The sequence below is a fragment of the Trypanosoma theileri genome (assembly GCF_002087225.1).
Source record: "Trypanosoma theileri isolate Edinburgh chromosome Unknown TM35_Tth_10_V1, whole genome shotgun sequence".
Lineage (NCBI taxonomy): Eukaryota > Euglenozoa > Kinetoplastea > Trypanosomatida > Trypanosomatidae > Trypanosoma > Trypanosoma theileri.
The window spans coordinates 227,470-240,123 of NW_021639852.1; the positions used below are offsets into that span (position 1 = coordinate 227,470).

The window sequence follows — 12,654 nt, forward strand, 5'->3', positions numbered from 1 at the left end:
AAATTTATTTCTTTTCATTCTGACAGTGTGGAAATGGAGGTTTTTGAAGGTCTACACCGCCTTGATCGGTGGGTGGTCTAAAATGGCCTATCAGCACATTTCCATTTCGTCAGTTCTTTTTTTTTGTAGAGAAAAACCGTCGGGAAAAAATATCGTAATGTGTTTTTGCAAACAGTGAATACAAGGTTTTGACAGTAAAATATTATTATTCCCTTTTCTGTCCCTCTTCTTTTTTGATGTGAAAGTAAGGCTTAGACTATTCTTTGCAGCTTGCGAAAAGAATGGTCAAGCCCAGTGTTGTTGTGCAAAACTATTTTTGTACTGAGATTAAATGATTCGTAAAATTATTTATTTTTTCATTTCTGACAGTCGACAGAGTTGAGTTTTTGAAGGCCCCTCTCCCCACCCAACTTAAACCTATACCGGCACGGCGGGATTGCGGGTTAAAACGGCCTCTCAGCATACTTTCATGTTTTCAGTTCTTTTTATTTATTTGGTAAAAAACTATCAAGGAAATATGTGGGGATGTATTTGAGAATGCGGGGAATACAAGGTTTTTGACAGTAAAATATTATTATTCCTTTTCTGTCCTTCTTCTATTTTAATGTGAAAGTAAGGCTTAGACTATTCTTTGCAGCTTGCGAAAAGAATGGTCAAGCTCAGTGTTATTGTGTAAAACTATTTTTGTACTGACGTTAATTATTTGGTAAATTTATTTTTTTTCATTCTGACAGTGTGGAAATGGAGGTTTTTGAGGGCCTACATCCCCTTGATCGGTGGGTTAAAAGGGCTTCGCAGTACTTCCATTTTGTCAGTTCTGTTATTTATTTGGTGAAAAACTATCAGGGAAATATATGAGGATGTATTTGAGAATGTGGGGAGCGAATTGTTTGCGGCAATAGAATGTTGTTTCTCCCTTTTTTTCCTCTTTTGGCGAAAGTGGGAAGAAGAATTTTCGGGGCACACCAAAAACAAAACAGCGCCAACACAAACACTTTTCTTCCCTCTTCAAATGGGAGTACATGCATGGGTTGGCATGATCGGCATGCTTGATTTCGGGTGGGGTTTGAGGGGCCACCTTGGGCCCCGAGGCCCGAAACATCATGTCCAGTGACTGAGGGAAGTGTGGAAGAACAAAGTGGAGTGGGAGGGGAAAAATGCTAGTCCGTGTGCTGGTGTGTACCCTTCTCGGCTGCAGTGGGTGGTGTGGGAAGTATGTTTGATTTCCTGTCCTCATTTCGTTCTCTTGCGTCTTTTTTTTTCTCTTGAGTTTGGTCTACGAGGAGAGTATTCTGCAAGTAAAGGAAAAAAAAAAAAAATGGCGTTATCTACCATCTGTCGCAACGTTTTGGTCGCACTGGGTGGGTGTTCTTATTCTCCGAGGTGGCGATGCGTTGCTGGTCTTAGGCATACTGCCACTATGCATCACTTCTGAAGGCGAGGATCCTGTAATAAGAAAGGGTCAAATGCAGGGAGTCCTTCTTGTGGTCTTCGGAGTGGTGGCACTTGTTGCTACCATACTCACTCTATGGCTATGTTGCTGCTTCCGCCAGAGGGCGCCTAAGTGGGTCTTTCTCTCGGGACTTGTGCTGACAGACGCGGTCCTCGTCGTTTGCGCCGCGGTGATGATCACGTATGGTGCTGGTCTTCTTATTGCGTCCTACCATGGCAATACTTTACCTGCTGCTCTACTTTTTTCCTTTTCTGTGATACCTATTGCCGCTGCCATTGGCATACCCATTTACTGTTGCTACCACCGAAAGCGACAAATTCAAGAGGAAGAGGAAGAAGAAGGAAATGAAGTGGCGGCACAAGACGACACAGAGGATGCACAGCTTGTAGTCTTTTTTAACGATGCCAAGACGTCAGCATGAGGAAAGGATTGTTTAGAAAACAGTATTTTCTTTTAGTATGAGGTGTTTTTTTTTCTTTTTGACAGCTTGAGAGAAGAATCGTCAAGGGTCTTAAGTTATTATGCAAATGTTTTTGTAATGGAATCAAATGTTTCGTAAAATTATTTTTTTTTCATTCTAACAGTGTAAAAATGGAGGTTTTTGAAGGCCAATTCAACCCAATCCCCGCCGCCGCCTTGACGGGATTGCGGGTTAAAAGGGCCCCCCAGCGCACTTCCATTTCGCCAGTTCTTTTTATTTGCGCGGCGAAAAACTATCAGGGAAATATATGAGGATGTATTTGAGAATGTGGGGAGCGAATTGTTTGCGGCAATAGAATGTTGTTTCTCCCCTTTTTTTCCTCTTTTGGCGAAAGTGGGAAGAAGAATTTTCGGGGCACACCAAAAACAAAACGGCGCCAACACAAACGCTTAAATTCCCTCTTCAAATGGGGGGAAATGCATGGGCGGCGTGCTTCGCTTCGGCGGGGCTCGAGGGGCACTTTACTTCCCGAGGCGCTGAACCTTGAGGCCTGAAATATCATGCTCAGGGACTTTGAACTTGAGAGAAAAAAAAGAGTGAGGATGAGGAAAAAAAAGGATGAAACCCGGCAACCAGTCTTCGTGCGCAATGCTCGAGGCTCGTTGTCGGGTTTTGCCCTTTTCTACTCTGTTCTAAAAATGTGCATTAACCTTAAATTTATTTTCCTAGGTAGTGGATTGGGTCCGTGTGGCTCAATGGAAGAGCATCTGACTACGGATCAGAGGGTTGCAGGTTCGAGTCCTGTCACGGATGTTTTTTGGAATTTTTCCATTTTTTTTTCATGGGAACGGATTTTTTTTTTTTTTTTTCGGCGCCCGCCGTTGTGTCGTTGCCGGCGTCCTCCTTTCGTTTTTCCCCCCATTCCCTCCGGGCATCGTGGGGAAAAATACCGTGCCGGCCTTCGCTTTCCCCCAATTTGGGGGCCCTTCTTCCCCTCCATCCGAGCGGAGGGGCCCCGCGGCGCCGGTCCAGACCCCCCACCCCCTTCCCGCATTCGATGTTTACAGACCTGCCGGCGCCACCCTTTCTAAAAAAAAAAAAAAAAAAAAAAACCTTTACAATTACTTTTCTTTTGATGCCTAATTTGAAATCCCAGCAAAGGAAAACAAAAAAAAAAAAAAACATAGGGAAATCAGTTTACAAGCATACAATTTTTTTTTTGTCGCTCCAACCCCTTTTTTCTGAACTTCGAAAAGAACCAATCAATTGCAACCCCATAAGCCTCCAGAGGGAATCCGCCGATGCGACCATAAGAAAAAAATAAATATAAAAATAAAAACAGAAAAACAAAACGCCGGAAGTACAGGAAAAAAAAATAAAATAAAATAAAAAAATCAATAAAGACCTTCTTCCCGTTTACCTTGTCAAAGGGTCGCCCCATTTTCCGCCTTTTGGAAGGGTAAAGTGGGAGATGACCTTAAAGAGAAACACAAATACAAATAAATGAGAGATAAGTAAATGGTCCAAAAAAAAGAATGTAAAATACATACTTCTTTTGAATGGAATCAAAAAAAAAAAAAAAAACAAAGAATGAAAAACAAACGAAAGCGTACCTTCAAACTGACCTTACATTGAAATGTTAGTAGGGTGAAGAAACGTTTCTAACCACAACATGGGGGGTAAGAAGATGTAAATAAATAAAAAAATAAAAAATCACCCGCAGGGAAAAGTTACTATGTCAGTAAATAATGATAGAGTTTTTGTACTATCAGAAAAAAAAAAAATAATAATTTTTCTTTTTTTTTTAAAGAAAGGGTGGAATAAAAAAAAAGTCGTTATAAGTCATTAAAAAAAAAATGATCACTTCAAGGGGTATGTAATCAACTCAGGCCCTACCCCCTTTCCCTACTTTATTCTTCCCTTACGCAGCCCAATTCCTTTCTAAGGTTCTTTTGGATTGGGATTCGGTGTAAAACCTCCTCATCAGAAAGCGTTGTATTATCAGATTCGAGAGATGGTCCATTTCAGAGAAATAATTGCCCTAGTTTACTAACCCCTGTCTCTCCTTTTTATTTTATTTTTAAGGTTCTCTTCGAGGATCCCTTTCGCCTTTAACATCAAATGGATCATACCAACAAAAATATAGCATGTAAGGATCGGATGTTATGGAACCTTCCTGCGAGACTCCATCCTCAATACTCAGTCTTTCACGAGGTGATGAAGGTATGATATCTGCACAACCCTGATTGTAGTAATTTTCCATCCTCACCCACCTATTAATTCTCCTGCTATTTGATAACATATCACTGAAGGACCATAGTGAATTGGAAGAATTTTTTTTCTCACTTGGAAGTTTAGAAAGCCAATTCCCATCTTGCTTATCTGCAGAATTGGGGGATTTCCATATCAAACAATCGGAAAAACTTGTTGTTGAATCATAAAAAACATTAAAAGAATCTTCATTCTTTTTTGTACTTATGATTACTGGGAAAGAATCCATGTTAGGATCATCTTTACCCAAGAAGGGTCCATTAGGCGATACACCTCCATAAGGTGCTTGCGCCGCTCCTTGTAGATTATGGAAGAAATGTTTATTAACAGTAGTGTTTCTTCTTGCTTTTTCCTTCTCTCTCATATAGGATTTACCCAACAGAAAAATTCCCACCATTGGAGTATCAAAAGACAATGTGGTCTTTTTTTCCATCAAAGAAGAGGAACCTTTCATAGATAAATCATAACGAGAAGAATACCCTTGTTCGTTCATTTCGTTTACTGAGTCACCATATTGCCAAATATCCACTGAGGTGCCTTCTTCTTCTTTTTCTTTTTCTTCCTTTTCATATTTTTCATCATTACCACCAATACTACCATCCTTTACCAATAATACAACAGGTGTGAACAGCAAGTCTGAAGGGGAATTTGACAATGTGAGTTCCCTCTCAATACCAAATCTATCTCCCTCTCCATCTGCAGTACTTTGGGTTTCACCTAAGGTGAACCCATCCAAATTGTCAGATCCCGACGGAATATCGAAGAAAACAAGCTGTCTTTGTGAATATGAAACATCATCAAACACAGAAGGATGTAAATCCCGTGTTTTGTCACCTTTGCGATATTCCGCCGTATATTCTTTGTTCCTTGAAAAAGCTCTATCCCTTCTTCTTGATGTTTCCACCAAAGAATAAAGGGATTCTGTTTCACCCAGTGATTCTTTTCTCTCTTCCCGTTCATATATTACTTTCTCTGTCTTTACATGGGGAGCAGATAAAGAACTTGAGGAACTACTTCCTTCGAGAGACTCCACAAGGGGTCCAAAAGTTGTTGTAGATAATACCTCTGACCATAACTTTAAAAGTGACTTTGATTTATCATTCTCAGCATTAGTAGAAACATCAGAAGAATCAGTTGAAGTAAAACCACTAAGACCACTGCTTGAACTACTGGAGTCCGTATTATTAGGGAAATAGGGTGGTTTTGTTTGTTTTTGTAGATTATTGGAACCATCTTGGGATTTAGTATCCTTCTTATGGTCATCATTAACATTAGTAGGAAAATCTGAGTTTACACTTCTTCTTTGACTTCTTTTAGCAAGGATTTTTTTCCTGTAGAAACAAAACCCTGCAATACATACAGTCACAACAAAGAGAACCACAACCACAACAATAGCAACAATAATACCAGTGGTGATCATTTATGTGTTTCCCTCCCCCCTTTCAAATCACTTTTCTTTAATTTCTATTAATAGAGCACCCCAAATGTGTTTTGATAAGAAAAAAAAACAAAAAAAAATAAATAAGCACGTCAGGATGATGATTATATTTAATTAAATAAGAATAAAAAAGAGAGAGAGAGAGAGAGAGAGGAAAAGAGTTTTTTTTTCTTTCCTTTATCTTACTTTTACCTATGTGTCTAGAATATCAATAGTAGAAAGAAAAACAAAACAAGAAAAATGAGAGAAAGAAGATGTATCTCAGACAAAAGAAAAAAAAAAAAAAACACGCGAAGAAACAACAACAACAACAAAACAATTCAGCAAATGCTGTCAGTTTTTTTTTTTTTTTTTCTAGAATACAACCATTATGCATTTCAACTTTTAACTACACATCTCTACCACTAATAGGGGGAGTATGAAAGAAATATATACAAAAGGAAAGGAGCAATGCACCCCACCCACAAATAGGTCCTGCCTTCCGCATTCAAAAAGAAAGAAGGAAAATAATAATAATAATAATAATAATAATAATAATAATAATAATAATAATAATAAAACGCACAGAACGTATGCATTTGGTAGGTGAATAAGAGTACCTATTTTCTTTCATTCTTTTTGTTGCTTCTTCTTTTTTCTTTTTTTTTTTCCGTCCATCCCGTGTAGTGGTCACTATACACTCTGTTTATAATGAACTCTCACAAAAAGATTATATCTCGTCCTACAGAGTTCATATATATATGATTTGGAATTCACCAAAGAACGACGGAAAAGAAGGAGGAAACATTTTTTCTTTTTTTTTTTCCTTTAAGAAGAAAATTCATACATACACACATACACATACACATATATATAAATACAGCCAAACTAACAAATTAACTCAACAGAATGCATGGTTCTCTCTGAAGGAAACAGCAAACAGATAAAAACAGAGGTACACACACAAAAAAAAAAGAAAAAAAACGTGAAGAAAGAAGTAGATAGCGTACACCTAGTGTAATATATTGCAATGACAATACAAAAAAGAGAGAGTATGTACGAGATAAACAAATAGAGAAACAGAGAGAATGGGAAGGGGGTGGGGGGAGTGGTGGAAATCGCTTTTTTTCTTTTTTTTTTTTTTATACAGATGCTAAAGAGCAACAAGAAAACATATTTCCACCTTTTGCTTTAACTCTCCTAAGAAGAAGGGGCACCGGTAGAGAGAGATATATATACAAACAAAAAAAAACACTTTCTTTTTTGTTGTTGTTGTGCTTTACCTCGTCGGAAAATGCAAAAAAAAAAAACCCCGCACCCATTCCCCTACCTGATATCAACAATGAAAACAGAAAATAAAAACTGTCAAAAATAAATAATAGGACATGAAAAAAAAAAAAAAACAACAATGGGAAGGAAAAGACAGACGATGAAACTGTCATTTTTCTTTTTTTTTTTTGCCGTTCTTGGTCCCCCCTCCCCTCCTTTAGTCCCTATACAATCCATTCCCAAATTCAATCAGATTATCCTGTCAAAATACAGTTAATCGGTTTTCCTTTTTTCTTCTTTCTCATGCTTTCTTTTTTTTTTTTTTATTTCTTTATTTTTTTTTGATTTTAGCCCTTTTTTTCTTCTTTAACTTCTTTCTCTTTGAAGTAAAGATGAAGAGCAAGGGTAGAGGAAAAGAAAATACCATACAGAAGATAATCGTACAAAAAGAAACGATGAATAGAGTATATATATATATATATATACCATAGATAAGTAAAAAAAAAAAAGACTAATCTGTAATATGCCACTCCGTCTGGGTTTTTTCTTCATTTAGAATCCATGGCTGCTGCTCGTTTTCACCCATCTTCTCATTACCACCTGGAGCAGGATTGTTGAGAAGATATTGTGAATGAGGTGGGGTACCCGTGTTCTGGGAATCCCCATATACTTCTCTACCATTAGATGATGTACCCTGTTTCTCATTTCTCGGAACTGAGGAGAGGGAAGGTGGCTGACGAGATACGGAGGTCGTTTTGCTAACGGTCTGATGGTTAAATACCCAAGGTTGCTGCACCTGCAATTGCGGAAGTAATGGCTCTGCGCGTGGGACCAACTGCCCTGATGGTAAGGCACCGCCATCGTGGCTGTTTGGTGAATCGGAGCTTTCTTGAGTACTGCTGTTGTTTGGATTCGATAGATTCTGGCCCTGATGACGATTTGCTCTCAACGGAGTCTCATTAGAAGCAGGCATAGTTTCACCGCCCCATTCCAACTGTTGTTGTTGCTCAGAATTACGTGAATAGATATGTCCATCACCGTTTTGGAGTTGAGAGCCTCCAACATTATCACTATTGTTTAAGTTGGGAACATTCCCACTTCCCTGACCCTCAATACACATTAATATCTTCTCTGGAGGCAATCGGTTATTACCATCGGATGGAAGTACCTGACTCATATGTGGAAGTATAATTTTTGTGATTGTGGTGGTTGTGATGGTAGTTGTTGTGTACTTTTTCATACGACGATGTGTAGATGCGATGCTGGCACTTCCCACTGTTGAGAGATTGCAATCATCAAATGAGACTCCCGGTATTGTACCGCGTTCCAAGGTTGGCAACAGACCCGACTCTTTGGTACTAATTTCTCCACGAGTGGGTGGGAAGTTTGCACTCACCACAGGAATTTGCATCTCCACCACATCCACTCGCGGTACTCTGTGTAGATGGTAAATTTTCCCTGGTTCCGGTTCCGGTTGTTCTTGTTGATTATGTTGATTATGATGATTTTGTTGAGGATGATGATGATATCGTTGTCGTTTAGAGTGTTGGGATAAGGTGGAGATATTGCTGGGAGATCCGCCCAGACTTTGCTGTACCGAAGCCATTCCTCTGGTAGATTTTTGAGATCCTTCGCGGTGTTATTGTTTTATCGTCGTTATTATTATTTATTTATTTATTTATTTATTTTGCCTTTAATTCCTTTTTTTTTATTTTTTTTTTTGACTTTCTTTCTTTTTTTTTTTATTTTTTTTCCTCTTCGGCTTTCTGTATGGACTTTTTTTTTATTGTAGACCTTTACTTGCGAGTCTATTTATTTCCGTTGATGTATTTGGCGTAATTACTATTTCTGCCACTTTTCTCTATTTTACGCACTTATACAAAAAAATGAAGGAAAAAACCACCAGGAAAAAATGAAATAGAAAAAAAAAAATGAAATAGAGTTCATAATCATACACACAGAGATGAGAAGGAAAGAAAAAGAATTTAAACAAACAAACAAACAAAAAACAAAAAAGAGACCGCAAACGGTGGTGAGAAGAGCAAAAAAAGAAAAATTAAAATATCTACACTATGAAATGCAAAAAGCCGTTTGTAATGTACGTATGCAGTCAGTAGAATGGAATTGGCGAAAAATAAAAAAGAAAAGAAACACACTCAACACTGACAGCAGTTCACAGTAACAAAGATCAAATGGTTCTCTGTCTACTCACATTAATAGGCAAAATACGCCAACCACCACTGGAAGATACAAGTACACTAAAAAGGAAATGCAGAAATGGAAAACAAAGGTGTTACCATGCGGAAAAAAACAAAACAAAAAGAAGAAGTACCAAAGAAAAATGCTTCCTCCCTCTCTTTCTCTCTTTCGCTAATGAATAATAATAATAATAATAATAATAATAATAATAATAATAATACAGTAACGCAGTTGTGGCAAAAGTCCACACGACTACAAACACTTATAAAGAGACATACATACAAATCTTGTTCACACAGCTCTTGTCATCATTCTTCACATTTATACTTAATTAAATCGGGTACAGATTTAATATATATCTGTCAGTTCTTTTTTTTTTTTTACCCACTTTGGGATTGCTTCATTATGACTACAATAAGGAGAAAGAGTGAGTGAGTGAGTCAAGAATAAGTTCAATAAGGAAGAGAACTGAATCTTCTTTTCCCCATTATCCTACAGGCAGCAGCGTGCAGTGTTTATAGAATATGGTCATATACAGAGACGCAAAACACACACACATATTTATATTTACTTATTTATTTATTTATTTATATCCTTACAGTTTTGCTATTTTCTTTTTTTTAAAGAATTTTTATTTCTCCACTTGTTGCATTCCTCTCTCCCGGTTCACCTTACCAGTCATCAATATTGTTAAAGAGATCATATCGTCTACTCTAAAAGTGTGTAAAGGATGAAGCGCGGGCTTTTTTACCTTCTGCCCTATGCGTTTGCGTCCCACCTACACTTCCAGATGTGATTAAAGGAATGGAATCCGTACGAGAATCACTACTCATTCCACCATACAAATACTCCTGCTGTGGTTGTGGTTGTGGTGAGGGAGATGGTGGTAATATTTCCGGCACGGATCGCACCTGTATTCGTGCCGTTGGGAGAAAGACGGTCGTGTTTGTGGTGGTGGTGACCCAACTTGCCATTTTTCTAGATTCAAAGCTGGAGCGTTTCTTTGATTTGTGTGTACTTCCCTTTGTTGGGGATTCCCGCATCTTGGCGAGTGAGCGGGGGGTGGAGACGGCGGTGCTGAGCTCTGTGGCCTCTGACTGGTATACACTTGGAATATCCAACTCCACCACATCTACGCGGGGCTGTCGGCGAATCACATGAGCGGGGACATATTGATAGGCAGGGGGCAACACAGAAGGCGCAGGCCGCTCCACTGCAGCTGTGGCAGACATGATGGATGGATTGATGGAATATGAGTAGGTATGTAGGTTAGGTAGGTGTTTGACTGTTTGTGTGTTTGTATATATATATATATATATATATATATATATGTCTGGTTGAAAGACTAATCTACGTTTACTAAGCAATCTGGATATAATTGTGTGTACGTGTGAAAGAAAGAAAAAAATAAAAGAATAGAAAAAATGGGGAATGCATGCATATATATATATATATATATATATATAGAGAGAGAGAGAGAGGTTTATATACACCCCTATTTTTAGAGAGAAAGAGAGAGAGAGTTTATCTTATTTCTCTTCCGTATTTGCATTTGTCACCCAGTGTATGGGTGAAGCTCTCTGTTATGGATGACTCTTTCGTTTTCTTTTCTTTTTTTTCTTCTTCTTATTGCGTTGCTGGAGAAATAGTCATTATATGAGTACAAGTATTATTTACGCGTTCATCACATATATAAGGTGTGGTGAAATAGGGCAATACCAGCATATCTACGAAATAATGAAATCAAAGAAGACTGTGAAACAGCAGAGTATCAATATTCCATCACTACAGGCCGTGATTCCTTCTTCTATTAAGAAGAATAAATAATAATAATAATAATAATAATAATAATAATAATAATAATAATAATAATAATAATAATAAACAATGAAAGAATTTTGAAGAGAGAAGAGAACATCATCTATAATAAAATCCCTACATTTCTTATCTCTTCTACTCTTCACATTTTCTCTTTCTCTCGCTCTCGCTCTCTCATTCATACAGAAATAAGAACAAACGCACATTGGGAGACACCCGCGCAAAAAAAAGAAAAACGCCAACAACACAACACAACGAAAAGAAAAGAAAAAGACTGACTTTATTTAGCAGGAGCCAAAAGGTAGTCAAAAACTTCCTTTGGACCCAGTAAAACACTACGAAATAATCCACTAGGCGTAAATGCGTCTGTATCCTCTGGATAGTAATTATTACTTCGCCGGTTTCTTTGTACAGGTCGTGGATCTGAAGTGGGACTCTGCGGAAGGGCCCGCCGCACATACGACCAAACTATATATACACCCACAGCCAACACCGTACTTCGAACCACAAAACGTCCAAGTGCCTGATAATGCGATTGTAATTGATGATTAATACGTTTCTTTATAGCCCCTGGAGTCCAATCCCAGATACTGGGAGGTACATAGATATTGGCATTAGCACTTGCGGCCCGTCTTCTTTCCGCTTCTTCTTCTTCTTCACGACGTTGGCGTTGATATTCCTCGCCTTCCACACCAACAGGCCGCATACCATCACCGAGAATAACCCCAAGAGATCGAAATTGATCTTTGCTTAAAGAGGTGTAATTAATATTTTGAGGGGTATTCATACCTACCTGTTCCAGTAAATAACGCTGAAGAAGTTCCACACCAAAGAGGAATTGTGCCTCTGTAATGGGAATGAGTTCTCCAGGTTCTTTTCCCACGTGAACGGCAAAACACTGTTCTACATATTTTTTACCCCAGAAATGATCTTTTTTTGCAATTTCACTGTACTGCTGCACTGCCCATTGACTGTAATCACGATATCGTACCAGATAATATTCCTCCTCATGAAGAGAACGTAAACCATTCCGTAGTTGATCTTTAAAGACTTTACCAGAAATACCACCTGGACGAGAACGTGCTTGATTTACACTACCACTATTATTATTATGATTATGATTGCTGCTGTTACTTCCACTTGTCGTCCCATGAGGATCGGCATCAAACCGCATGACAACTTCAGCTCCATCAGACAAATTACGTTCCATCTGCAAGATGGCCATTGATGTCTTGGAGAGACGGAATGCCTCATGGGAAAGATCAATATTATCACCTGTACAAGTGGAAAAGTTAAACTGTAGTTCCGGTAATGGTCGACTTTGCAGCAGTACATGTGTGCGATTGGCCGCCGTACGGCGATGCATAGACTCTAACAATCCCATTTCATTTCGCTTTGGATCGGGAATCCAAAACGTCTCTACTACATCTCGCCCCACCAACAGGGATGCCAGGAATGGTGTTCCGCTACTGTTGTTATGACTGCTACCGGAGATTCCCGCAGGATCGCCACTATTGCTGTTCTGCTGAGAAGCCGCTGAGGCTGCAGCTGCGGCTGTAAAGAGACGAGGATCCCGCGGCCGCACAATGATGGGCCGTGGACCTGCAGAGGAAGACGCCGAAGTGCCTGCCGCCGGGCGTTTCTGTTGTGTTTGGACGATCGTTCCATCCTCTGAGCGGACCACAACGGCGTTAGACCACTGTGGAGAGAGTGTCATGGTGTAAAGAAAAACAAGAATAAAGAAAGAAGGAACAACACCAGGAGCAGATGATGATATTAATCACCTTCTCTGTAAATAAATAAATA

At 38.8% G+C, this 12,654-nt stretch overlaps 6 protein-coding genes across 6 annotated transcripts; 2 read left to right on the plus strand and 4 right to left on the minus strand.

Annotated features, from left to right (window-relative positions):
• Positions 1-1,466: 1,466 nt before the first annotated feature.
• Positions 1,467-1,874, plus strand: TM35_000101690 (uncharacterized protein; the record flags this gene model as incomplete). Its single annotated transcript, XM_029024660.1, has 1 exon — positions 1,467-1,874. One exon carries the CDS (start codon positions 1,467-1,469, stop codon positions 1,872-1,874), a length of 408 nt encoding a protein of 135 aa, XP_028883967.1.
• A 560-nt stretch (positions 1,875-2,434) lies between these two features.
• On the plus strand, positions 2,435-2,965 carry TM35_000101700 (uncharacterized protein; the record flags this gene model as incomplete). Its single annotated transcript, XM_029024661.1, has 1 exon — positions 2,435-2,965. The coding sequence occupies one exon, from the start codon at positions 2,435-2,437 to the stop codon at positions 2,963-2,965; it is 531 nt and encodes a 176-aa protein (XP_028883968.1).
• A 989-nt stretch (positions 2,966-3,954) lies between these two features.
• TM35_000101710 (uncharacterized protein) lies at positions 3,955-5,565 on the minus strand (the record flags this gene model as incomplete). The annotated part of the gene is made up of 1 exon (XM_029024662.1): positions 3,955-5,565. The coding sequence occupies one exon, from the start codon at positions 5,563-5,565 to the stop codon at positions 3,955-3,957; it is 1,611 nt and encodes a 536-aa protein (XP_028883969.1).
• A 1,777-nt stretch (positions 5,566-7,342) lies between these two features.
• On the minus strand, positions 7,343-8,437 carry TM35_000101720 (uncharacterized protein; the record flags this gene model as incomplete). Its single annotated transcript, XM_029024663.1, has 1 exon — positions 7,343-8,437. One exon carries the CDS (start codon positions 8,435-8,437, stop codon positions 7,343-7,345), a length of 1,095 nt encoding a protein of 364 aa, XP_028883970.1.
• Positions 8,438-9,743: 1,306 nt separating this feature from the next.
• Positions 9,744-10,262, minus strand: TM35_000101730 (uncharacterized protein; the record flags this gene model as incomplete). Its single annotated transcript, XM_029024664.1, has 1 exon — positions 9,744-10,262. The coding sequence occupies one exon, from the start codon at positions 10,260-10,262 to the stop codon at positions 9,744-9,746; it is 519 nt and encodes a 172-aa protein (XP_028883971.1).
• An 866-nt stretch (positions 10,263-11,128) lies between these two features.
• TM35_000101740 (uncharacterized protein) lies at positions 11,129-12,565 on the minus strand (the record flags this gene model as incomplete). Its single annotated transcript, XM_029024665.1, has 1 exon — positions 11,129-12,565. One exon carries the CDS (start codon positions 12,563-12,565, stop codon positions 11,129-11,131), a length of 1,437 nt encoding a protein of 478 aa, XP_028883972.1.
• Between the last annotated feature and the right edge of the window lie 89 nt (positions 12,566-12,654).